The sequence below is a fragment of the Notolabrus celidotus genome, chromosome 18 (genome assembly GCF_009762535.1).
Source record: "Notolabrus celidotus isolate fNotCel1 chromosome 18, fNotCel1.pri, whole genome shotgun sequence".
Lineage (NCBI taxonomy): Eukaryota > Metazoa > Chordata > Actinopteri > Labriformes > Labridae > Notolabrus > Notolabrus celidotus.
In genome coordinates this window covers 21,483,482-21,507,181 of record NC_048289.1, presented here as the reverse complement: position 1 = coordinate 21,507,181, position 23,700 = coordinate 21,483,482, and the positions used below count along the sequence as shown (strand labels likewise).

Sequence of the window (23,700 nt, the reverse complement as noted above, 5' to 3'; positions counted from 1 at the left end):
CTTATTTGGGTAAAAACTTGTAATCTTAATATCTTCTGAACCGCCGCGTTAGAAAAAAATTCACCCCCCCGTACAGTGTGTGCCGATAGAGAGATTAGCTACGTAGAGCCAAGCCATTTTTGAACCAGGCTGTAAAGTTTATTAATGCTGCAAAGATCGTCTTTTTCCCACTCATGTCTATGTGGTTTCCGGTGTTTCTGTAGCCAGCCTCAAGCGGATTCTTGATGTATTGCAGTTTATAACACTTCCGCATGGGCTTCATCGTTTGAGACCGGAAGTTGCCGCTCGGGTGCGATGCATACTGTGCAATTTTCCTGAATCAGTTGACGCTACTTCCTGCTCTTGAGGAGTGCAGACGCTTTTTTGCTTGTTCTTGCTTATGCTTGCATTCTTTTCATTTTAACAATTTTTTCTTCACTAAGAGACTACAAGCACTGACTCCAGGATACTTAGAAACCACTGGGACTATAATTTATTGTCCACAAAGTAAACTAGGCCCAAAATAGATTGATGATTTAAACAAAAGTTTTAATTCATTTTTAATATATTTCTAATTTTCCTTTTCTTTTCTGTTTTATTATATGTGTCATTTTAATTGTGCTCTTTTATGCTTGTCTGGATGTTTCTAATGCTTTTCATGTTTTAATGTAAAGCACATTGAGTTGCCCTCGTGTATGAAATGCGCTATACAAATAATAATGCCTTGCCTTGCCTTGCCATCGAGGGAGTTTTGGCATACTGCAGATTTTGCTCTTGTTCACATTCTACTTACTACATACTGAATTTTGGCCAAATCAGTACGTACTGCTAATATAGCAGGCTGTTTCGAAAACAGCCTGCATATAGAAACGTCTCCCAAATAAACGGCTCGCAACTGCGAATCGGTTCTCATCGTTCACTTAAAAGAGCCGTTCAAAAGACTGACTCGTTCACGAACGTCACATCTCTGCACGGTACACGGATGAACTAGAACAAACGGAAGTGTTCGCATTAGAATGAGTCTAGCCGTATAATTCCTCCACGGAGCCGTTTTTTTACACCTTTTTCTACTTTTTGATTATGTTACATACACATTGAAAGGTATTACATGGACTGAATTGAAAATGTGTTGGATATTTGGTGTTATAAACGATAAATAGCCCCTGTAAGGGTTGGCTAGCATTAGCTTAACAACAATAGCATTGTTGTATGTTGCTATGAGCTATAAAGCTATGTTTTAACTAAAAGGAGTCTACTGTATAGCTTGTAGGTTATTTTCAGCTGTGTGAAAGCAGCCACACGTTTGGCTTATACACTTTGGAATCTATCCAGGTCTGACACTGAACGGAAATGGAGGAGATAAAGACCGAGCCTGTGGATTTTGTAAGGGAATTTCAAGAGTACCTGACCCAGCAAACCCAGCATGTCAACATGATCTCAGGCTCCATCTGCGGAGAGAAAGAGGCAGGAGAGCCACAGTTTCAAGCAGGTGGGGACGTATTTGCATACATTGTAAAGCAATATACCTTCTATAGATGAAGTAGAAAACCTTAGTTATGTTGTGTTTTATTTTAGTTGCTCCTCGGAGTGAGCAGAACGGGCTGGACCCTGTTCCTGTGGAGGTGAACCTGCCGTTAGAGGATGGACCAGATGTTCATGTGGACGGCCTGGAGAGGACTTTCGATGGGAAATATAAGTGCAGCTACTGCAGCTATGCCAACAAGGGGATGGCTCGTCTAATAGAGCACATCCGCATCCATACAGGTGAGTGTTTCCACTACATTAATAATATTTCAAAAACTGCATTCTTCCACCTCAAAAACATCGCCGTCTCCGCCCCTCCCTCCCTTCACTGCCGCTGAAACTCTCATCCACGCCTTCATCACCTCAAGACTCGATTATTACAATAGCATCCTCTACGGTCATACAAAACTCAGCTGCACGCCTCCTCACTCATACCCGCTCCAGAGACCACATCACCCAAGTCCTCCAGAACCTCCATTGGCTTCCCATCACCTCCCGAATACAGTACAAGATCCTCCTCATCACCTACAAAGCCCTCCATAACCTAGCTCCCTCCTACCTCACTGACCTTCTGCAGCCATACAATCCCACCCGCAACCTCCTCACCCCTCTCACCAAACCCAAGCACCGAACCTGGGGGGACAGGGCCTTCTCTGTCGCTGCCCCCACTCTCTGGAACTCTCTCCCCAAACCCCTCAGATTCTCTCCCTCACTCACCAAATTCAAATCCGGACTCAAAACCCACCTATTTAGAAAGGCTTTTAACCAATAATTGATTGAGTTTTGTTTTGTTGCTTTGCTTTGTTTTCCTTTGCTTTTCTATTGTATAATTCATTTTCTTGTAAAGTGTCTTAGAGAAACTTTTAAAGCGCTTTTATAAATAAAATGTATTTCAAGTGATTCAGAGAATGAACTCAGAAGTGCTGTTAATTTATCCCCCCCAAAGAACATCTAGTGTGTCATTTATGTTCCATAACAGATGCAAAGAGAATATGTATTAATACGTATCATTCATCATATGGATGAACGCAAGCACCTTACAGTATAGTAGTTTTGTAGTCAAGACCACATTAACCGAGACCAAGACATGTCCGAGACAAGAGTGCACCGAGACCAAGACAAGACCAAGACATTTAGGGATCGAGACCGAGTCAAGACCAAGACCAAGGCAGGGCAAGACCAGGACCATATACAGTATATCAATGAAAAATCATTATGGGAGTTAAAAAAATAAAAGACTTCTGTTTATTTTATTTAAGTTTGCTTTGAATACTATTGACAGCAACAAACTAGGTTTGGTTTTGTCTTTGTTGCCTTTCTTTTGACTCCTTAAGTTGGTTCTCTCACAGTAATGACAGGGACACAGAGTGCATCAGTGGTGGTCTCGACCGGTCTTGATATAAAATGTGGAGTCTGCCCAGTCCGAGACCGAGACAAGACCGAGTAAAAATGCTTTCAATTCCGAGACGAGACTGAGACCTGAAATAAGCAGCCTCAAGACTAAGACCGGTCTTGAGTACTACAACACTACAGTATAGTGTGCTTTGTAATCTTAATCTTATAACTGCAACTATGTCCTTTTCTCACCCAGGAGAGAAGCCTCACCGCTGCCAGCTCTGCCCATTTGCCTCAGCCTATGAGCGACATCTGGAAGCCCACATGCGCTCTCACACCGGAGAGAAACCATACAAGTGTGACCTCTGCGCCTTCCGCTGTAGCGACCGCAGCAACCTGTCGCACCACCGCCGCCGTCGCCACAAGCTCCTCCCCTCAAGAGTTGTCCGCTCTCCTTTCACCAAAAAAGGGATGTTGGGTTCTCTTCAGAAGAGGACCGGCCCACTGGGCTTCAGCAGACGGCTGCTCATCAACTTTAACTCTCCTTCAATGGTGATGCCAAAGTCAGATTATATGAGTGATTTTTCTGACAAGATCCACCATCCTTTTAATGGCAGTGAGTATAGGAATCATAACAGGATGGATGAGAACGATGGTCACAACAGAGGTGCTGCCAATGGTTTGACTCTTAATAACCCTCTGGACCAGCTGTCTACACTGGCAGGCCAGCTAGCAGAGCTTCACCCTGAGTCTCAGAGCCCTACATCTCCTGACAGAGAGTCTTTAAAAGACGAGAAGCCCATCCTCATGCATCAGATTTCCAATGAGAACATTTCAGTGTGTTCAAATGGAGTTCAGACTTCCCCTCCCAATAAAGGATCTCCTACATCTGGTCACGGGAGCTGCAGTCCTGTTCATGGCCTCGGCTTTGAAAGCAGCATGAACACTCTGACTGCAAGTGGGATTAACAGTCAGCCGGGGACACCTGCTCCTCATGCACTAACCCAACTGGATCAGCAGCTCTTGCAGAAATGTCAACATTGCGATATTCATTTTGTGGATAATATCCTCTACACTATTCACATGGGCTGCCATGGTTATGAACATCCATTCCAGTGCAACATCTGTGGCCACTTGTGCACAGACAGGTATGACTTTGCGTGTCATTTCGCCCGTGGACAACATAACAAGTGATTCATTGCAACATATATGCGTATGAAGTCCTCAGCCCTTTTTATATTGTCAGTTCAAGGCGCGATATTTAAGCCTGTGTAAAACCCTTCATTGTGAATGCCAGAAGGCGTGATGGTGTGAAACAGTCATCTCATAGCTGTGCTGGCATTAGAAAAGTGAAATCCCACACTGGGACTCCTAGAGCAGAGCTGAGTCACGTAGCTGTTGCCAACTCACAATATGAAAAGGGCTTTATATAATGTGGCTGTTCTTAGAAATTGCATATACAGCAATACACATATTGGTTCTGAATCACTTTTCTTTTAGGTTTCCTTTTTTTTTATTTCATGCTCATTAACTTAACCAGATTGTTGCCTTACTGCTGCTCTACGTTTCTCCTTAGGGATGTTCCAAAGTCGCAAATTTCCTAGTTTAAACAGAAATTTAAATTCCAACTAACTGACTTGTCAAAATGTACGGCAAAGATTGAGCACAATTTATTTACCACGGCTAAACATAGGATCGTGGAGTCTGTGGGTAAAGGGTGGTAAATTGGTTTGCTGACTAGGACTAAAGGCTGATTTATACTTCTGCATCGAATCGACGGAGTAGCCTACACTGAGGTCCACGTAGCTCCCGCACCTACGCAGAGGCCTACGCAGAGGCCTACGCACGTAGCTGGCGTGCACCTCCTCCAAAATGTAACTAGGCATAGAATTGACGCGGGCCGCAAGCTCTGTGATTGGTCCGCTCAGCGGCATTGTGTTTCCCGCATTTACAGGACTTCTGGGATCCCGGACATCAGCCGCACATCGGCCGTGTATTTCATCTCCTCCTCTCTATTCTTCATGTCATCATGTCTGTATGATAAACAGCAAAATGTATCAGCTGTAGATTAACATAACACGTTCTGAATCTCTGTGGAAAAGTAAACAGAGATCGTAGCGGGGCGGTAAGCAGGTGACCGTCTATCAGAGAGACCACACTGCCCTCAAGCGCTTCGGTGGAGAATTGCTGTGCGACACGGACACATCAACGCACAAGTATGTGGTGCTCATGTCTGCGTCAGCCCCTGCTGCGTAGGGGTGACGCAGAAGTATAAATCAGGCTTAAGGATAGCAGAGCTAGCACTTCCAGCCTTCGGTCCTCCTTAAAGGTTAACGCCAGTGCCTGTTCTGGTTACATGTTGTGCCAGTCAGGTATATGCCAGCTTACATACGTACATACATGTACGTACAAGATAGCATCAGTCATCTGTGCTTGTTTACATCTGGGTAGTAAGGCATTATAACATTATGGTAGAGGCCGTTAACAGGAGCTACAGCCCGGTTTGTGGCATGTGGCTGTACTAGACACAAGATAGGATTTGGATTGAGGAGATATGACGAGTAATTCTGGCGCCAACAAGTAAGAGTGACAACGTTTTATCATGCAGTCAATTTAGCGCACATCTTTACTCCTGGCCTTATTGCTTTTTCTATATTGCTGTTTCGTTTTTGAGTAATAATAAGAAGTAAAAACGAACCATGTATGTTGAACGGCAAACATCACAAGCTTCATCAGTGGAATCCTGGTTTCTGTTTTGACATTTATTTATACCTCACTCCATGTCTGTTTTTAATATTGTTTTTCAGGGTTTTTTGACACCGGTGTAAACACATGAAAGCTTTTTGATGACTCTTTATACCTGGCACTGACCCTCTGATTATTATTATTTATTTATTTCAGTAAGGCAGCTTCCAGATTCCTTTGCTGGCGCTTTTGTTTTTTACTTAGCTCATTTTATATTTTTTGAGAAAAGAGAAAGCGGAGATGAGAGTTGGACATTATTGTTACTTGGTTATTTAGGAACTAAATTTAGACTGTCATACCAGCTTGATCATTGCTGGAAATGTCCTGGAAAATGATCTCTGGAAAAGATGGGGAACCCTGCCTGGTATTGAGCAGTTATGTGATACTGCACATACCAGTTGTGAAGTACATAGTCCTGTCGCCACTACCTTTTTTCATAGACACTGTAGGGGTAGCTTTTTCTTTTTTCATCTAAAGTGTAGTTTTTATGCGTTAATACTGGTCCAAAGGAAAGACTGGAACTATTCAATTTGTTTACTTGTGTAGTTTTCTTGTTATGGGTTCAAAGGAAAAATGTGAGAATAATGGGCTGACCTATTTTAAGTCTCAAGCTGTTTATAATAAAAACACAGATGTCATGGGAAAAACATGTCACACCAGCTTTTCAAAGATCATGCAGACTTCCAGAGTGTTTGTTAAAAGCTTGATTGAGTTTTGAGGAAAGCTTTGCTTTAAAAAAATAAACTTTATTTGATAAAAGAAAATGATTCATACATTTATTTTATTACACCCATTGCCACATTCATACAATCTGAAAAGCAAGTGACAAACCAAGGTGTGTTTCACTTTAATAAAAAAGAAACTGACATTCACTGCTGCTAGTGTTTGATGTGTTATCTTCATTTTTGGAAAATTCCAGCTCAAGTTGCTTCATTTATGATTCTGGAGAGGACTTCCTGTTTCTCATGATCAAAAACATCCACAGCTCTTTTCACCACACGATCTATATCCATGTCCTCCTCTTGCATGAAAGCTGCTTCCTGGAGCATCTGTTTCCGCAGGTTGTGAAGAAATGTTGCTTTGGCTTCATTCAGCTGAGCAGCCAAAGACTTCATGTGCTCAGGTGGGACTTGACTTTCTACAGTTAAAGTGAAAAATGATCAGTAATGATGCAAAGTAATAGGTGATTCATCAGTATTGTGACTGACCTTTTGCAGTCTTCATGGCCTCAGAGACGAGACGTCGGCATGCCTGGTCAGCCTGGTGAATGACACTGGTGGCACACTTCAGACGGTCAGCCTCCTGCAACCGTTTGGGACAACACTTGTAAATTTAAATAATTCTTAAACTAGATTTTTTTTTAAAGGTTTGATGGGAGCTATGTTTACGCACAGTTTGTTCAGTGTTGTCCTCAACAGGGCTCACTGGGTTGCTCATTGCAGAAAAGATCAGCTCCATCACCTTCTGTCTGAAGAAAAGCCAGACAGAGGAAGATACAGGAAGAGAAACACACACGGGCAACCGATGAGCACCTAATATGATATAATACTTTGGATTAATGGTGTATAACTGCTCCTTCTTACATGTCACTGTCAGATAATGTCCCTGAGGTGTTAAGTGACATGCTGTTTTTCTCCCATGAGTTCTTCTGTGGATTCGGAGGCTCTATACGCCTCACCATGTCCTCCATCACCTCAGTGGGAACAGGTTCAGGCCTGCTCTGGTTTCTGCTGTTGCACGACTCCAAATCACACTGTAGATACACCTGACAGAAACCAAGTGAGTCTGTTGAGACAAGCAATAAATTACTTTCACCAAAGAATAAAAATGTTAACTGCATACGAGTGATTTATCGCAAAATGTACCAAAACTGAAAGCACAGAAATATTGTCATCCAGGTAGACTACACTATTTTTCAGTACACTAATATACATTTACATTAAGATTCTTGAAAATTGGTTACCATACAAAAGGTAAAGTTTGCTTTAAAATTGTCAAATAGTTATTTTCTTAGTGGAAAATATGAATATTATATATGATATCATAATATGATGGTTTATAGTGTGCAAAAAAGTAACAATACCACCAATGGGTTGGTACATGGAAATCTACATCTATGGTCCTATTTGAGCATTTAAGTGTCCTTACCTTTTCTTGCAACTTGGTACACTTCATATCTCATGCTCGGATAGTAGAAGTTGTCATCCAGCAGAAACAGAAGTGGTGCCCTGTCCGAAGTTTCAGGCTGCTGCAGAGTTTTAATGCATCGCTCCCATGCTGCTCTGTCGATGTGACGACTGCTCGGCAGTGTGGCCAAAACTTGAGGTCCCTCTAAGAACTGTTCAACACACTGCAATACTGCTTGTCTGTGTATCTTCCAGTCCGTGTGCTAGAAATGAAAAATAGAAAATGAAAAATAAAAAATAAGGTATGATTGCTTAATGAGGAATCTGACCAACAGTATATCTTACTGTAGAGTAAATACATGACTACTTCAAAGTTTTTTGGTCCAAGATGCCAAATTTGCAGATTATCACAGCTTGTTTTGTGACTAACTTTCCATAACCCAAACATTGTCTCATAAAAAATACTTACAAAATAAAGAATAAAAAACCAATAACACATAACGACTACCATTTTGGCATTTTTAAATCTGTACAAACTTTAAGGATGGACTCTTTCTTGTTTAAGAGCTAAGATAATACTGCATTGATCCCCAGGGGGGAATTTGATTGTTGCAGCAACACAGACATAAGCGAAATCAATAATAAGTTTAATTAAGTAAAAAGAAAAAGAAAAATAGATAAATTAAAATAAGAATAAAAATCGAAGGTATATTCAAATGTTTCAAATGGTGTAAACAGTTTTTATTACGGGCAGTATGCAAATATTATTCCATAGTGACAGGTTGACATTGTAAGATTTTGGTTTGGTTATGACAGATTGTAATCAATATTAATAAATAAACAAATAAATAAATATGGGTGTGTAATATGACTGTATGAAGATAAAGATAATAGTAAAAAGTACTAAAATAACAATAAACAATAACAATAATAAAAAAAAACCAATAACAATAAACTGGACTGGTCAGACAACTCAAATGCGCTGTACAAGAAGGGACAAAGCAGACTCTTTCTGCTCAGGAGACTCAGGTCTTTTGGTGTGGAGGGGGCTCTTCTGGAGTCCTTCTTTGACTCTGTGGTGGCATCAGCCATCTTCTTTGGAGTGGTCTGCTGGGGAAGTAGCATCTCTGCTGTTGACAGGAAGAAGCTGAACAGACTGGTGAAGAAGGCCAGCTCGGTCCTGGGCTGCCCACTGAACCCTGTGGAGGTGGTGGCTGACAGGAGGATGATAGCAAAGCTATCTTCTCTGATGGACAACACGTCACACCCCCTCCAGGAGACCATAACAACACTAAGTAGCTCGTTCAGTGACAGACTTCTTCACCCGCTGTGTCTCACGGAAAGATACTGCAGGTCTTTGCTGCAGTGGTCAGACCCTATAATCAATAATATATATATATATATATATATATATATATATATATATATATATATATATATATATATATATATATATATATATGTGTGGGATTTTAAGATATGCTTATGTTTTACCTCTTTAATTTTAATTGCTAATAAATTTTTAATAATTGTTACTTTATAGGCTCTTGTTTGCTTTATATATTTATTTTGCACTGTCTACTCTGTTACTGTAACACTTGAATTTCCCCGTTGTGGGACGAGTAAAGGAATCTCTTATCTTATCTTATCTTAATAGTACCATGATCAGTTGTAATTTAAAATAGTAGCCTAGAATTACTGCATCACTTGTTAGCATCATGTATTTATCACTGTATTATAATTGTAACTCCAATGTCATAAGGGTAGTTTGCAATTTAAGAACTTCTGCAGTGAAATTCTTGCTGCCAATGTTAAGTAGTGTACTTCAGCTGGGAGTCCCAAAGTTGTCCCTGGTTTTGAATATTGGACGGTATTTTGGATGGTGCCCCTGGAAGACAAACTTAATGAGAAAGTCAGCGTCTGTTTACCATATCTTGCATTTCCACACCCTCCTCAGCCACTCTGTTTTGAAAAGCATGCTCCGGGATCAGGTCGTCATACTGCACCACAGCTGCTCTCCAGCCAAGCCGTGCAGCTGTGCCGAGAAGCCCGCGGGCCAGCGTGGACTTCCCGGCAGCAGGAAGCCCGCAGAGAACACACAGGCAAGCCGACACCCGGTTCACACCTCCAGACTCATCCGCTGCCATGATACACCAGATGACCGCTTAGAAACACAGTCTATTGCATGGTGAAGCAACCGATGGTTGTAGATGACAACTTACTTCCGCATTGGGTTGCGTCAAAAACGTCAAAACCAAAACGTATGGTGCACAAGTCATTTCCGGGGAAAAAATTACTTCAAAATAAAAGCCCAGAGGAAGTGGGGCAAATCCATGAGCAAATCAGATGAGAACATGAAAGTTGCAGGCATATGTACGGTGGACCTGAAGGACATTTTTTTTTTTTTTTTTACAAAAGATGAAACACTTTTACAAAGTTAGAGACAAATCTACATTTTGGAAAACATTTTTACATTTTATAAAACAAATTTACATCAGCAAAACACTTTTACCAAGGCCAAAACAAATTTACATTTAAGAAACAAATTTACAAAAGATGAAACACTTTAACCATTTCTGAAACAAATTAACATTTCATTTTTACAGAAAGGGAATGTACCAAATACCGTAAGTGATCTGTAAGTGATCGAGTGAGGGGTCATTTAGTTTATTTTGATGGAGAGAAACCAAACGGAGCGACATGGTTTACATATTAGGACATCCTCGGGTCTCAGAGAGAGGTGTCAGACCTTAGATGAAAAAGCATCATGTCTCCTCAAAACCTTCATCATGTGTCAGAATTCAGATGAAACGGCCTCAGACCACATAGCCTCAGGCTAAACAGAGTCAGGCTAAAAGGTGTCAGACTTAACGGTAAAAGTGCTCCATTGTTTGTATAATTGTCTCAAACTTTGTAAAAACGTTTCATCTTTTGTAAATTTGTTTTCTTAAATGTGAATTAAGTGTTTTGCTGATGTGATTTTGTTTTTATAAAATGTAAAAAAAAAAATCAAAAATGTAAGTTTTTTTCCAACTTTGTAAAAGTGTGTCATCTTTTGTAAATTTGTTTTGTCCTTCAGTGAAATTCTCAGGCTTTTATGTAAACAAGTCGCATATGATTTGCAGTAACAAGTAAGATTATTCTCCATAAAATGTTCTTCAGGCCATCTCTTCTAGTGTAAATGTTATTTAATTGGTGAGATTCTTCAATGAAAAATTCTACATTCATCTTGTTACAGATCAGTCTTGCTGTGAGGGGGATGTGCTAACCACAACAGTAGGCTACTGTGCTGCCTAGCAGGGCAAACAAGTTAGTGCTATTTACTTTCTAGCACATCATGTTAACTCTCTGTTCAACCTGTATCTTACTCACTCACGGCAGTTACCCTAACACTCTCTCGTCAGTCTTAACATTAGAGCAATTTATAACACCTAAGTTATTCTATACCAAGTTGACAAAATACCTTATAGAAGTGGAGATAATAAAAAAACTGTACTACTCTTTACATGACACAATAAACACAAGTTAACCAGAATCAGTCACACTTGTCTTGACCTTCAAATTAGAATAATTCTTCTCCAACCTTACTTTCTTTCTACAACACTGCCAATTGAAATTGGTCCTATCACCTGACTTTATAAACATCATGTTTTTAAGTACTGCCGTTAAAAAAGAAACAGACTGTCCCACTATGTTGCCCATGAGAGGTTAGATTGTTTAAAGCCATAGTTCCACACTTTAGGGGTCAAAAACATGTGGAGATACTGAATCAAAGTTGAGCTATTTTGTAAACTACTGGATATTTTACCTTCATAAAAAAGGAAATAAACAAAAAATAAAATTTGGGGTATTCGAGTATTTCAGATATCTAAAAATGCCCACTGAACAAAGCACTGTTCAGTTCAAAGAAACCCACTTGACAAGACAACTTTGAAGCTATGGACAAGTACCTTTTTTTTTATTACAATCAACAAGTGCATACATTTTTGACAAACTTTTAAAAATCACAACCAGTAACAAAGATTTATTGAATCATTTCTAAAATATTTCAAATGTACACGTTTGCCTGTTTTGTCCACCACCATGTCACACTGGACCTTCAATCTTTGCCTGCAACAAGTAACAATGAGTTTTATATAATCACAGTGTATCAAAATTGTCTCTTCATACAGTGTTGAGCAGCATAATGCATACAATACAGTCAAAAACTTTAGGTATTAAAGCAGACTCAGTTTGGTGGAGGGATTGGTCTGGGCACTCCGGGGCCCTGCCGATGAGCTGGAGGTTGTGCGACGAAGGGAGAAGAGCTAGGATAAAGGGCGGGGTCTTGGTTCCAATAATCCAGTTCCCCATAACTGTAACTGACAAACAAAAATTTGGTCAAACCAGTTATACAGGTATGCTGCTTATAGACAAGAGCAATATGAAGGGAAAGACAGTTCAAATAAGTTCTTACGCAGTTGGAAGTTGGGTAGATGGAGGATATCCAGGCTGGGGTTGGAAGAAAAACAAAGTTATAACATGCTAACTTTTTGCATAACATAGTATGTGCCTCTTTTGCAAATGTTCCCTGCTTTCTTTTCTTTTCTTTTCTTTTCTTTTCTTTTCTTTTTGACTGCATTGCCTGGTAATGAAATCTGCTCTTCCCCTTAGAAAAATCAACAAAAAGATTTACCCTATCAGGAGGAATCTGTGGCGGAGGCTGCACGGATGCAGCTCTCTGCACATCTTGGGTTGACCGTTGATTTGAATTTCCGTTCTGAACATTACTCGACCTGTGAAAGCAAAAAAATAAATAAACAAAACAAAACAATCAAAATCTGACTGTAACATTGAAACTACTGCGTTTCAAATGTCTATGAAAATGTGTTTTTATTGGAGGTTAGATTTACTTATTGTGTCTCTTCAGACATGGGTCCAGATATTCCCTCTTGAAGAAGTAGAGCAGCACCAGAATGAGGAGGATCAGAAGAGGTACAACCAGCAGGAAGAAGATCAAAAGGCCATCTCTGAGGGAGTGGTCTGTGGAAAGAAATTTACAAAAGGTCAGGTTTAACTTAGAAACAGGACAAAGTAATTAACTGTGTTCTGTTCATTGAGACAAACATAACGTGCAATTAATACATCTGCAGTAAAGAGAGTTGATGTGAATATACTGTGTAAAACTACTGGGAGTATAACAACCAAGGAATTATTTCTTGTCAGTTAACAACAATGTGATATGATACAATACAGACGATACAATACGATAAAGACGATACAATACGAGACAATACAATACGATATGAGATGACACAATACAATGCAGACAATACAATACGATACGATAGGATACGAGACGATACAATGCAGGCAATAGCATACAATATGATACAACATGATACGATACAACATGATACCATACAATTCAGACAACATGATACAATACAATACAATACAGATGAAGCGATACAATACAATACACTTTATTGTCCCTTTAAGTAATTTGTCTTTGACTCAGGTGCTGCATAAATGTAACTACCTCTTCTGTTGTATTGATACATAAAGATGATAGCTGGCATACAGCTGGGGACAGGGACCTAGTTATAAGGTAAATATGAATTATATATATCCAACATAATCTAAGGCAAAAACAGGTTTATATCGGAGCTCTGAATATGAAGATATGTAGGAAGCACTGCTACAGTGAGATGCCAACAGACATCAATAAACTTCTATAGGCAAATGCAGCTTGTATTAAATTACTACAACTATTCATGCATTTTAACATCCACAGCTAGTTTCTCTGTGGCACATTAATTATAGTTTATGCAAGTTTTATTAGATGAAATATATACTTTAGAGTGCCTTTTGTTTACTTGACAGCATTTTCATTATGGTGACTGCCGTAAGCTTCGCAACTCGGTATCAGAGACCAATGTGTGACGTCACTGAGACACATTCATATCTTATAAAGTCGCTGGTTGAAACCCACCTATCTGAGCAGGATTGCTGTCTATGCTGCCACCTCGCCCTGCCTCGTCACAGCGAGGTGGGGCCCACCCGTTGTCACAGTGGCAGTTCCCTTTTTCATTACAAACCTGAAGAAAACACAACAACAAAGTCAGACCTGTCATCTTTCTGTTGGTTATGGAGGGAAAAAGCAAAGAAAATGCAATCTTACCCCCCAACCGTTGCAGGTGGTCCGGGCATCACAATCTAGGTTGGGCAGCAGAGCAGAGGCGTTCACGCACTCAAAGTCCAGACAGGTCTAAGAGAGAAGACATGACTTACTGATGCAATCAAAGCAAATCATTATTCATCATTATGTTCATTTTCACAGTGACAACACTTTACTGGAACAAGTTCAGTCACATTCCTGGTCCCATTCTCTCCATCTGGTGGGCACACTTTATACAATATATCTGCTTACCTTTCCTTTAGCACATGGGCTGCCAGGGTTAACGTAGGCAGGATCTAGCACATCTGAGCCCAGGTTGAAGTCTGCATTTATGCACCTTTTCCCATTTACAACCGTGATGCTGACTGTGGCACCAGGGGGAGGGTCGTCGAGGTTCACACTAATGCACTGCAACTTTCCACACATGGCATTTCTGCAGTGCAGGACACAGGCGAGAAAAGTAAATTCAAACAGTCATTAATAAGTTAAAGGTAGATGAACAGAAGCTAACTTTCTTAAGGTGGGGATTCTTCTTTTGGAAGCTCCGTCCCCAAATTATCGACCATTTTGCCACAGAAGAATTTTCTTTAAGTGTGTGAGTTGGCTTGCAAAAGAGGTAGTGCTTTTTTATTATTGATGTGTTTGCTGCCTATACACAGAGCCAGTGCTCTGTACAAACTCACACTTTCTTTTTTCATTGTAGACAGCTGGCAAACGATGCGCAAATATTAGCTGAGTGGACAAAACTATATTGGGTTAGAGTTGCTAGCCCACTTGAACAGACAAGAAATGGTCATAAACATCCTCAGTAGGAAAATGGGAGGCTTTTAACAACTATGAGGACACAACCTTCTTCACCTTTTAAGAGTATCTTGGACATAATGAGATTTTTTAAAGTTATTATTTTGGGGGTTTTACTCTGTTTAATAGGATAGCCTGAGAGAGACAGGAAATGTGAGTCGAGTGATGACATGCATCAAATAGTACCATAACCAGTGCAACCAGGACTGTACATAGGGTGCTGCCCCAGCAACTGAGTTAAACAGGCGCCTCTTATATCATGAGATTTAACTTCTACAGTTATACCTAAGTGGGTTTTTTTTCCAGTTAGTTATGTCTGCTGTACCTTTAAATTTATTGCAAACAATTTAGGCGAACAGATGCGATGAATAATATTCAATCCATAATCCATTGTTTAACAATATCACAAAATAGAGCACTTACTCCGATTTACATTTGATGGGCTGTTGTCGGCTGTTGAATCCACAGTTCCCAAACTTATCCCCCTGAGTGTTTGCATGCATGAAGCAAGTATCATCCGCCTTTCTAGCTGGATCTGCCCAAGAGACACAACACATCTGACGATGATTGACAAGACAGAGCAGCCTCTCTTATGGACTGAATTATTAAGGTGTCAGACATGAAGATAGAGATCATGAGTCATGTGTTGGACATGCACAGGGTGTAAATTAGCTGTTATTATGATCAACATGCTCAAGTCAAAGTTCCAGGTGCTAGGAAACTTATTATCAAGCATTTCGTCACTGTCAGCCTAAAATCTTGTATCTCCAAAACTACTACTTTCCAGGAAGAAAAAAAAAGTATATGCATGGATTTCGCACTACTAAACACTGCAAGGGATTCAACCACAAGCTCGTAATAGTTTTCTGTTAAATTGTGGAAAGCCTAATATGGAGATATAAGGTTTCTGCCTGACAGCGTCTATACGTGGATGTACCTGCAAAGAGATGTTCGCACTGGTAATCATAGGTCTGGCACCGCCCTTCATAGCAGTACGCAGCGTTGTTTAGACAGGGCATGCCGTCCATTAAATAGTGGTCATCGGGGCAGAACGCAGCCGTGCCGTTACAGAATTCGGGGAGGTCACACGTGTTGGCCGAAGCTCTGCATTCGGCTCCAGATACTCTGATCTAAAACAAGAAGCAATCACATTCAATCATAGAAAGGCCCTCTTCATCTTGTGTCCTACAATGTTTTACTCAATTGTTTTTGTTAAGATTCTGTGCAAACATGAGAAACACAACTCAAGTGTTAAGTCCAACATGATGCTGACCTGACAGTTGTCACAGCAGAGCCCCTGAGCACAGGCTGACCCGCGTGTAAACTTGCAGGTGGCAGCATCACAGCAGTCAGTTTGACATTCCTGTATGAAATGGAGACCAAAATACATATTTTTTTTACCACCATCTGAGCAAGAAAAGCAGAAGAATGTTACACTGAAGGATAATCACACAAAGATTTGTACCAACTCAACCATCAAGTTAAATCATGAATGTGAAATAAAAGTGACTTTACACATTTGTGCACTTTGTGTTGAACCAAGAGGATTTTGAACAATAAGAGATTCATGGACTGCACTGTTTTGTTTTGTTTTTTAAGATTTCTGGGGGCTTTTATTGCTATCTTTTAGAGGATAGGACAGTGGACCACAAACTACTGCCTCTATACATGGTGCGCAGGGTTTAACCCCTGAGCTTAACCAGCATCTTAAACTGCACAGTTTCAACATAACACTTAGTTACAAAGACGTCTTCTACATCTCACTCCCTGCAGTGTTACTGTCTATGTAGGTATTCACTTTATGTTTGTTTTTGTTTTTGTATTGGACCTTAATATCGATATATAACTGTGCATAAATAACTGTAATTTATTGTATCCCATGAAAAAAATAGCAGTGAAAACTTTCAGCTTATGTATTACGGTTAAGTCATAAAGCTCAGTCCTGGACCCTGTGGAGGTGGTGGCTGACAGGAGAATTATGGACAAGCTGTCATCTCTGATGGACATTTTTATATATATATACATATATTCTTGTTGGAATTCTTGTACTGTACACCTTTTTGTTTGCTGCTGTAACTCCATGAATTTCCCCGTTGTGGGACGAATAAAGGACTATCTTGTCTTATCTTATCTTAAAATCAATGAGATTCAAACATGCAGTGTATAGTTCCTTCACTCTGTGTGTGTGTGTGTGTGTGTGTGTGTGTGTGTGTGTGTGTGTGTGTGTGTGTGTGTGTGTGTGTGTGTGTGTGTGTGTGTGTGTGTGTGTGTTTGTGTGTTGTACTCTACCTCTGGTGTGCCACAGTCACACTCCTCTCCTTTGTCCACCCGTCCATTGCCACACTCAATGGGACCAATTACATCTGACGGTGAGGGCTGGTTTTTCAGACACACCCCTCCGCCTCGAATGATCAGGTTCTCAAAGTCTTGTCCACTGCAGGTGCTGAACTTGGTGGAGCCACTACAAGGAAACAGGATGAACTGGAAAATTACTGGAAATGTTGATATGGGAGGATGTCACAACACTGAACATATCTTTGGGAGATGAAAGTTTAGGTTACTTTGATAGTATGAAGGTTTTTTTGAAAGACATTCTTCATCTGAAACTCAAAACTTAACACAAAAATGAACAACTTTACACAACTTTGGACATAAATTCAAATTTAAAAACCTACAACCATTGACCTATTATCTTTTATTATTCCTGTAACAGAGACTTTTGATATTAAAAGAAAAAAAACTTGTATCTCTGGCAAAAGGCCCAGAAGTAGTAGAAGCAGTAGTAAGTAGGCTAAAGATTAAGCATATTTTACATAGACTGTATAACAAATGGACGTAGTATCAGGGACGTCGTCCATTTGTTTCTGACGCAGAGTTTTGAAGCCTGTCTTCGGCGTTTGACATACTGAAATGCTGAATCAACTTAACTTCAGTCGATCTTAATTGACACAAAGACATGGAGTTGAGGTGGGCCCTTCAGCCTCTTTGCTAACAGCTACAGGGTCCCCGCCTGTCAATTAAGTCAGCCATGCCCTTACTTAGGCAAAACTTGTAAGTTACATATCATCAAAAATAATAAGGTATAAAAAAATTAATCCCCTGTACTGTGCCTTTTTTCTACCAGGCTGTAAACAAGGTTTATTTTTGTTGTAAGGATCAGCTTTTTTGAATGGGTGTGTATGTGGTTTCCTGTGTTTCTGCAGCCAGCCTCAAGTGGACGCTCAATGAACTGCAGTTTTAACACTTGCGCAATGGCTTCATACTTCAAGACCTGAGATTGCCGCTTGGTATTTGCCTACCCTTTTTACATTACATATTTTGTTTGTGCATTTGTTTGAGCCTAGCCAATCACTGACAAAGTTGCTGAGGGTTAGAATGCTTATTTTTTCAACCAAACTAATAATTACTGTAAAGTGTGAGAACATACAGAAAGAGGCATTGATCCAAATGAATGCTTTCACCTTTTTATTTTATTTTCAATAGAGGAAGCGCAATTTGCCTCAAACCAGTTATGTGGAGTTGGTGCTGGTTGTTGATAAACTCAGGGTGAGTATTTATTTCTTTAGACAATTTTATCAGCATGTAAGGAATCAGGAATTCACTCCAGCAGCTTTGCTTTTTAAGATGCAAGTAGCTGAACTTTACCTTTTCCTTTTAACCTACTGACTTTTAGTTTACAACCCAACAACACAGAACCAAGTCTGTGAAGGTTCTGATCCAGGTCATGATAATTCGAAGCTTGATCCGAAAAAAGGAACTTTCAGGAATTTCTACCAAGTCGAGTTGCCCTTTTGGATCAAGCTTTCAAACACAGAGCGAAGTTTCCAACACTTTACAGCATTTACGTTGAGTAGGACTTCAACTTCTGCGTTTCATTCAATTTTCCAATAAATGTATTGGGAAAGATTTATTACCTAGCAGATTCGCCCATGATGCAGCTCTCTCCATTACAATCGCAGCGATTGTTGTCGTGATTCATGCCCAGGTTATGGCCCATCTCGTGGGCCACCACAGTGGAGAAATAGGGCACTTTGTCATTGGAGAACTGGAAAAACACACCCAGTACATTCATTGATGAGCTTTACTTCAGTTTATAGAAACAAACATCATCTCCCCTCAAACATGTTTTTTTTCTTCCATTGTAAGGGTCGAGATATCCACGACTGGCATGAAAATAGCTTTCAAAAGTGTAAGCTAACTGGATTTGATTCATATGGAGAACTTAAGTCTGGAACAAGAAGAGCAGAGAATGTGCGTTTATACTGCTCGACTTCAATTCAAGGAGTAAAGCTATTAAAGTCTGGGTCTTATAAAAGTTGAACACTTAATGTCATTTTCTAACATAAACTCTCAATCTTACGCTTCATATAAAAAGATTGTCATTCTTGTCTTAAAGTGCCTTAAAGGCAAATACTAAATCACTGTGAGGCATCACATTAAAAAGGAATTTTAAGACTCCATCCACCCGAAGAGAGTTGCCTCATCATGGCTCTCCCTAATACACACAAGTCTAACTTGTTTGACTTGTGTGTGTTATTTAGAGCCTTTGAGAATGAGCTGTACTTCCAGAATATCCCATAAATAATGCAGAGGGTTTCAGTTTCTGCACAAAAGCTCATGCGGCCACAGTGTCAGCTGCTGTTAGAAATTACAAGGAAAGCTGAACTCACCACGTTGATTCCTCCAGAGGTTGCTACGGAGCAGACTGTCCCCACAAAGGCCATTCCTAATATGTTTCCGTAGGGACCTGACCGACCACTGAGACACAAGTTTATCAAAATATGTCACACATTTCTGAAAACTTCCTGACTACACTGCTTGTATCAAACTATGTGATCTGATGTTTTTCATTAAAACAACACAGAACACATTACTTACACAACGAGTTGAGCCATATCATGCCTGATCCTTGGTAACAGAAACTTCTTCCTCCATTTTACAAATTCACCCAACACCTCTCCAGCTGTGCCGTCATCCTTGAAGGGGTTTTTATCCTTAAAGATCTCTAGGCCCACCAGAACCACCCGGATATTCAGCTGCTTATAGTACTAGAAAAGACCAGATCATAAAAGCAGAACATTTTAAAGCGTAACACAGCATAAACGCCCCAAACTACATGATAATTCACAAGAATTTGAGGATGTTTTCTAGTAAAAACCCTGAAGATCTCACCCCATCCAGGAGATTCGCAATTTCAACCATTTCTTGTCGTATCGCTGTCTGGTTTCCTTTTTTTAAATCATACTGTGAATACATTTAACACAAGAGAAAATGTGAATTTCATAGCCTTCCAGCCTGCTTGAAACATAATACACTGTATTTCATATTACAAGAGATAAACTGCAATATGTAAAGCTCTATTATGAAACTGACTGAAATCCCCTTTGATGTATCTTTATGTAAAAACAAACAAGACCATCAGCACAAAGATTGTCTATTTCTTTAGTGTTAGTTCAAATGCCTGTAACTCCTGCCACAGGTAGGTGTCAGATGAGATTATGTAATGCTCACTGAGGAAAGAGCCTTCTTTGGAAACTTTCAACAGCAGATATTCACAACAAGGGATATATTTGACGGTAGGGATGAGCTTCTTGGTGAGAAAAGACTATTCGCACATCAATCTCAGAACCCATCGACAACTATCATCTGACATCGAGAGGCAATATCTGCCAATTCTTCAGCTATTCTTGTGTAGCCAGCGAGCAGGGAAGCTACTTTCAGCCAAGACTTCCTTTTTCGTGCTGCATTTACATCTGCAACGTAACCACTCTCATTTCTTGGTCCAGTACATCCCCAAAGATAGCACTGATTCATCAATTTAAAGTACCTGTAGGTCTCAGTTCTTCAGTTGACAGACAGACGCGCCACTCTGGTTTACTTCAGCAGAATGAACTCCCCAAAAACACAAATGTTCTTGTGATTTATTTACAACTTCAGGGTCTTAAGTTTGCTGTAAGAACAGCACCATGATAAACATTTGTAAAAAGTAAAAATGCTGACTAAGTCAGGTCTGTGCTAAAGAGGAGAAGATACCTTTAAAATTTTCCCCAAAAGTCAGATAATTCATTTCCGATGCATTCATAGGAGTCTGGAAATGTGACTGTTGATGAGTTTTTGCAACTCAGCATCAAAAATATGTGTTGCTCAAGTTGAAATGTTTGATCCAGTATTGTTTGTAAGTTGCAATTGGATGCAGATATCTGTTTAGAGATAAACAATGGTTGTCAGATTGTGGTCAAGTTGGGAGTTAGGAGTTACCGCTCCTGCTTTTGCTCTCCACATCAAATGTTTTTCCTGCATACACTAAAGTCTGCTGAAACGAGATTGGTCCCTATTTGGACTAACAACAGACTACTAGTGGAAACCAGGACTTTTCCCATGCAGGAAATCCAGACCCTTGCATACAGATTTCATTTGTATGTGGAATTTGTAATTAGAGATTACGTGAACGGGTACAAGTGGATCGGTAAAAAGATAAGAGGTAGCACTCTGGCCACAGGGGGGCGCCAAAATTGACACAAACTGAAAGTTCCTCACAGGAGCTTTAAAAGGAAAAGGTAAAGTTCAGCTACTTGCATCTTAAAAAGCAAAGCTGCTGGAGTGAATTCCTGATTCCTTACATGCTGATAAAATTGTCTAAAGAAATAAATACTCACCCTGAGTTTATCAACAACCAGCACCAACTCCACATAACTGGTTTGAGGCAAATTGCGCTTCCTCTATTGAAAATAAAATAAAAAGGTGAAAGCATTCATTTGGATCAATGCCTCTTTCTGTATGTTCTCACACTTTACAGTAATTATTAGTTTGGTTGAAAAAATAAGCATTCTAACCCTCAGCAACTTTGTCAGTGATTGGCTAGGCTCAAATGGTTCGTAGCTTTGCTCTGATGCTGCCTCCCTGGCGACCCCACAGGTGAAGGGCTCAGACTGATCATCCTTCAGGGGGTACAGAAGGTGGTCGTTTGTTTCAGACTGCTGCACAGGTTCAAGTCCATACGTTTCATTTCCAATGATGATCACACCCCTGCAAGGAAGTGAGAGAGAAGAGCAAATCAGACACACTACCAGAGGAATGCTTTGAGTCTCTGCCCAAGCTGGGGTGTGGCACAGATTATACAAACAGAGGAACACAGGGAAATTGATAATTATAGAAAAGAGTCTGACTCATATCTTACAATCAAAATATACCTTGAGACAATAGGTACAAGGAAATACGAGTGAGGCCAGGGAGTGTGAACCAGTTTAATATTTGGCTCTGCTTAAGCTTTGGAAATAATAAATAAGTAGCACATCTTAAATGGAGTATTAAAAAACATTACATAACATTATCATTAATACTTAAAATCATTTAGTCAAGTTTTGAAAGTTAAGAAAAAAACTTTTTTAAACAAACTACACTCTCACAACCCAAAAACCGAGAAGTTGTTTTTCAAAACTTAAGCAAAACCTAATATTAAAAAATTTGGCAGACAGATGCAAAGTGACATTAAGACAATGAGCGTGATTGAGCGTAATTAACTGTTTCACCATACATCAGACTTATCCTATTTACTTAAGTCACATACTTGAAGTTAAAAAATCCAAGGGAATTAGTTTGTTAATCTTGCTTATTCATTTTGATGACAGAATATTGTGAAAATAACATACAAGCATGTAGTTAATGGGAAGCAAATTCATAACACTTAACACTATAATGATGGACAAGTAAGAGATTTACACACCTGAGGCCGAAGCATGTGCTGAGCGCTACCACTGAATCCTCATATCCCTCCACCTGTCCATGGTAAAAGCAATGAACCTGGGGGGAAAGAGTAGCATAGCATGTTTGAGAATGGTTCAAACAAGCCCCTGGCACCAGACTGACCTAATGATTACTTACATGTTGTTTTGGATAGGATGAGTCGTAGTTACCTCCGGCATCCCTGGTAAACTGGACAAAGTTTGGGTGTAAAAAGTCTCTGGAAAGTGGAAAGAAACACTTTGGATATGTCATCTGAAGCATTAACAAAGAAGTATGTTCTTACATTGATAACATTCTCATATGCTTACCTGTTCTTTTGCAGATGAATGATGTGCTTTGTGTTGTTGATGTTGAGTGCATATGAAATACTTTCCTCCTCGTCATTCTGAGGTAGGTATAATAATGTAAGATTTTAAATTAGGTCATGATTGAGTGTGATCAACATAATCAGAAAATCAGGTTTATAACTTACTTCTGGTGACTGTGTTGGTCTGTTGACGCTCCTTGTCCATCTTCGAATCAGCTGAGGAGTTACAACGGAGTACTTGGATGGAAAAATGTCTGGTGGAAAAATCCAGATACACAAAACCGTTTTAAAAGGATATACCGAGGCTAACTAATGATGTTAGTGTTATCATTGTTTTTAAGACATAATACAGCCCTAACATAGACAACTCAACTTTACAGTACAGGAAAAGAACATTTAGATCATCAGGCCTCTTTCTTCAGTCCGATTTATCCAAGTTTCCCTTTAAAAAGAAGTGAGCTCAACCCTGTTTCTCTCCGGTATCCCATATCACCTGTGCCTCACCTTTGTTTTCAATCCCATAAACGTAACACAGCCAGAATAAAATAAAAAACGCGTGCTTCCTGTCCATGATCTTCGTTGCAAACTTATTTACATCCCCATATGTAGGATCTGCTTGCTATTGATGAATTGAAGGATCGTGCCTTTGCTTCCCTTCTGCTTGTGTCAGGTCCGTCGCGGTGGGCGTGGCTTGCAACAGGTGAGTTGGACAGGTTTAGGAAAACAAAGATGCTCTTGTGATGTGAGAATAAAGTAAATATTTGTAAGTGAATTTTCATGGCAGTATTTTGCTTTGCTTGGGGCTGTAGCCTATTAGAACTGTTTACCTATAGTACTGTTTCCACTGTTAATTGTCTCAACAATAGACTGTATTCACTAAATGTATTCTTCCGTTCACGTTATTGTAAAGACAAAAACATAGAGACTCTAAAATAAATGTTACCTTTTTTTAGGTTTGTGAAAAAAAACCCAACAAATTA

The 23,700-nt window shown here is 39.8% G+C and overlaps 3 protein-coding genes across 3 annotated transcripts; 1 reads left to right on the top strand and 2 right to left on the bottom strand.

Annotated features, from left to right (window-relative positions):
• Positions 1-896: 896 nt before the first annotated feature.
• On the top strand, positions 897-6,347 carry LOC117830429 (zinc finger protein Pegasus-like). The gene is made up of 4 exons (XM_034708544.1): positions 897-1,080; positions 1,312-1,468; positions 1,555-1,743; positions 3,095-6,347. The coding sequence occupies exons 2-4, from the start codon at positions 1,330-1,332 to the stop codon at positions 4,030-4,032; spliced, it is 1,266 nt and encodes a 421-aa protein (XP_034564435.1). The 5' UTR covers positions 897-1,080; positions 1,312-1,329; the 3' UTR covers positions 4,033-6,347.
• On the bottom strand, positions 6,309-9,963 carry LOC117830430 (L-seryl-tRNA(Sec) kinase). Its single transcript, XM_034708545.1, has 6 exons — positions 9,638-9,963; positions 7,732-7,972; positions 7,167-7,368; positions 6,976-7,051; positions 6,792-6,885; positions 6,309-6,721 (listed from the first exon to the last, which is right to left on the bottom strand). The coding sequence occupies exons 1-6, from the start codon at positions 9,854-9,856 to the stop codon at positions 6,504-6,506; spliced, it is 1,050 nt and encodes a 349-aa protein (XP_034564436.1). The 5' UTR covers positions 9,857-9,963; the 3' UTR covers positions 6,309-6,503.
• A 1,675-nt stretch (positions 9,964-11,638) lies between these two features.
• Positions 11,639-23,497, bottom strand: zgc:174164 (uncharacterized protein LOC570656 homolog). Its single transcript, XM_034708046.1, has 22 exons — positions 23,225-23,497; positions 22,886-22,974; positions 22,722-22,798; positions 22,552-22,630; positions 22,394-22,470; positions 21,504-21,696; positions 21,327-21,389; positions 19,843-19,914; positions 19,549-19,718; positions 19,341-19,428; positions 18,585-18,715; positions 16,960-17,131; positions 15,944-16,033; positions 15,608-15,800; positions 15,094-15,205; positions 14,122-14,302; positions 13,873-13,959; positions 13,684-13,789; positions 12,602-12,731; positions 12,385-12,484; positions 12,166-12,200; positions 11,639-12,070 (listed from the first exon to the last, which is right to left on the bottom strand). Exons 1-22 carry the CDS (start codon positions 23,289-23,291, stop codon positions 11,938-11,940), a joined length of 2,445 nt encoding a protein of 814 aa, XP_034563937.1. The 5' UTR covers positions 23,292-23,497; the 3' UTR covers positions 11,639-11,937.
• Between the last annotated feature and the right edge of the window lie 203 nt (positions 23,498-23,700).

Bases quoted from the DNA above. Each gene is read 5' to 3' on its own strand.
- LOC117830430 (XM_034708545.1), bottom strand. From the start codon at position 9,856: ATGGCAGCGGATGAGTCTGGAGGTGTGAACCGGGTGTCGGCTTGCCTG. The intron at 6,886-6,975 runs GTGCGTAAACAT...AAACGGTTGCAG, and splicing joins AGGACAACACTGAACAAACT to GAGGCTGACCGTCTGAAGTG. The intron at 6,722-6,791 runs GTCAGTCACAAT...CTTTAACTGTAG, and splicing joins GGCCATGAAGACTGCAAAAG to AAAGTCAAGTCCCACCTGAG.
- LOC117830429 (XM_034708544.1), top strand. From the start codon at position 1,330: ATGGAGGAGATAAAGACCGAGCCTGTGGATTTTGTAAGGGAATTTCAA. The intron at 1,469-1,554 runs GTGGGGACGTAT...GTTTTATTTTAG, and splicing joins AGAGCCACAGTTTCAAGCAG to TTGCTCCTCGGAGTGAGCAG. The intron at 1,744-3,094 runs GTGAGTGTTTCC...TTTCTCACCCAG, and splicing joins GCACATCCGCATCCATACAG to GAGAGAAGCCTCACCGCTGC.
- zgc:174164 (XM_034708046.1), bottom strand. From the start codon at position 23,291: ATGGACAGGAAGCACGCGTTTTTTATTTTATTCTGGCTGTGTTACGTT. The intron at 22,799-22,885 runs GTAAGTTATAAA...TACCTACCTCAG, and splicing joins GACCAACACAGTCACCAGAA to AATGACGAGGAGGAAAGTAT. The intron at 22,471-22,551 runs GTAAGTAATCAT...CTTTCCCCCCAG, and splicing joins CATCCTATCCAAAACAACAT to GTTCATTGCTTTTACCATGG.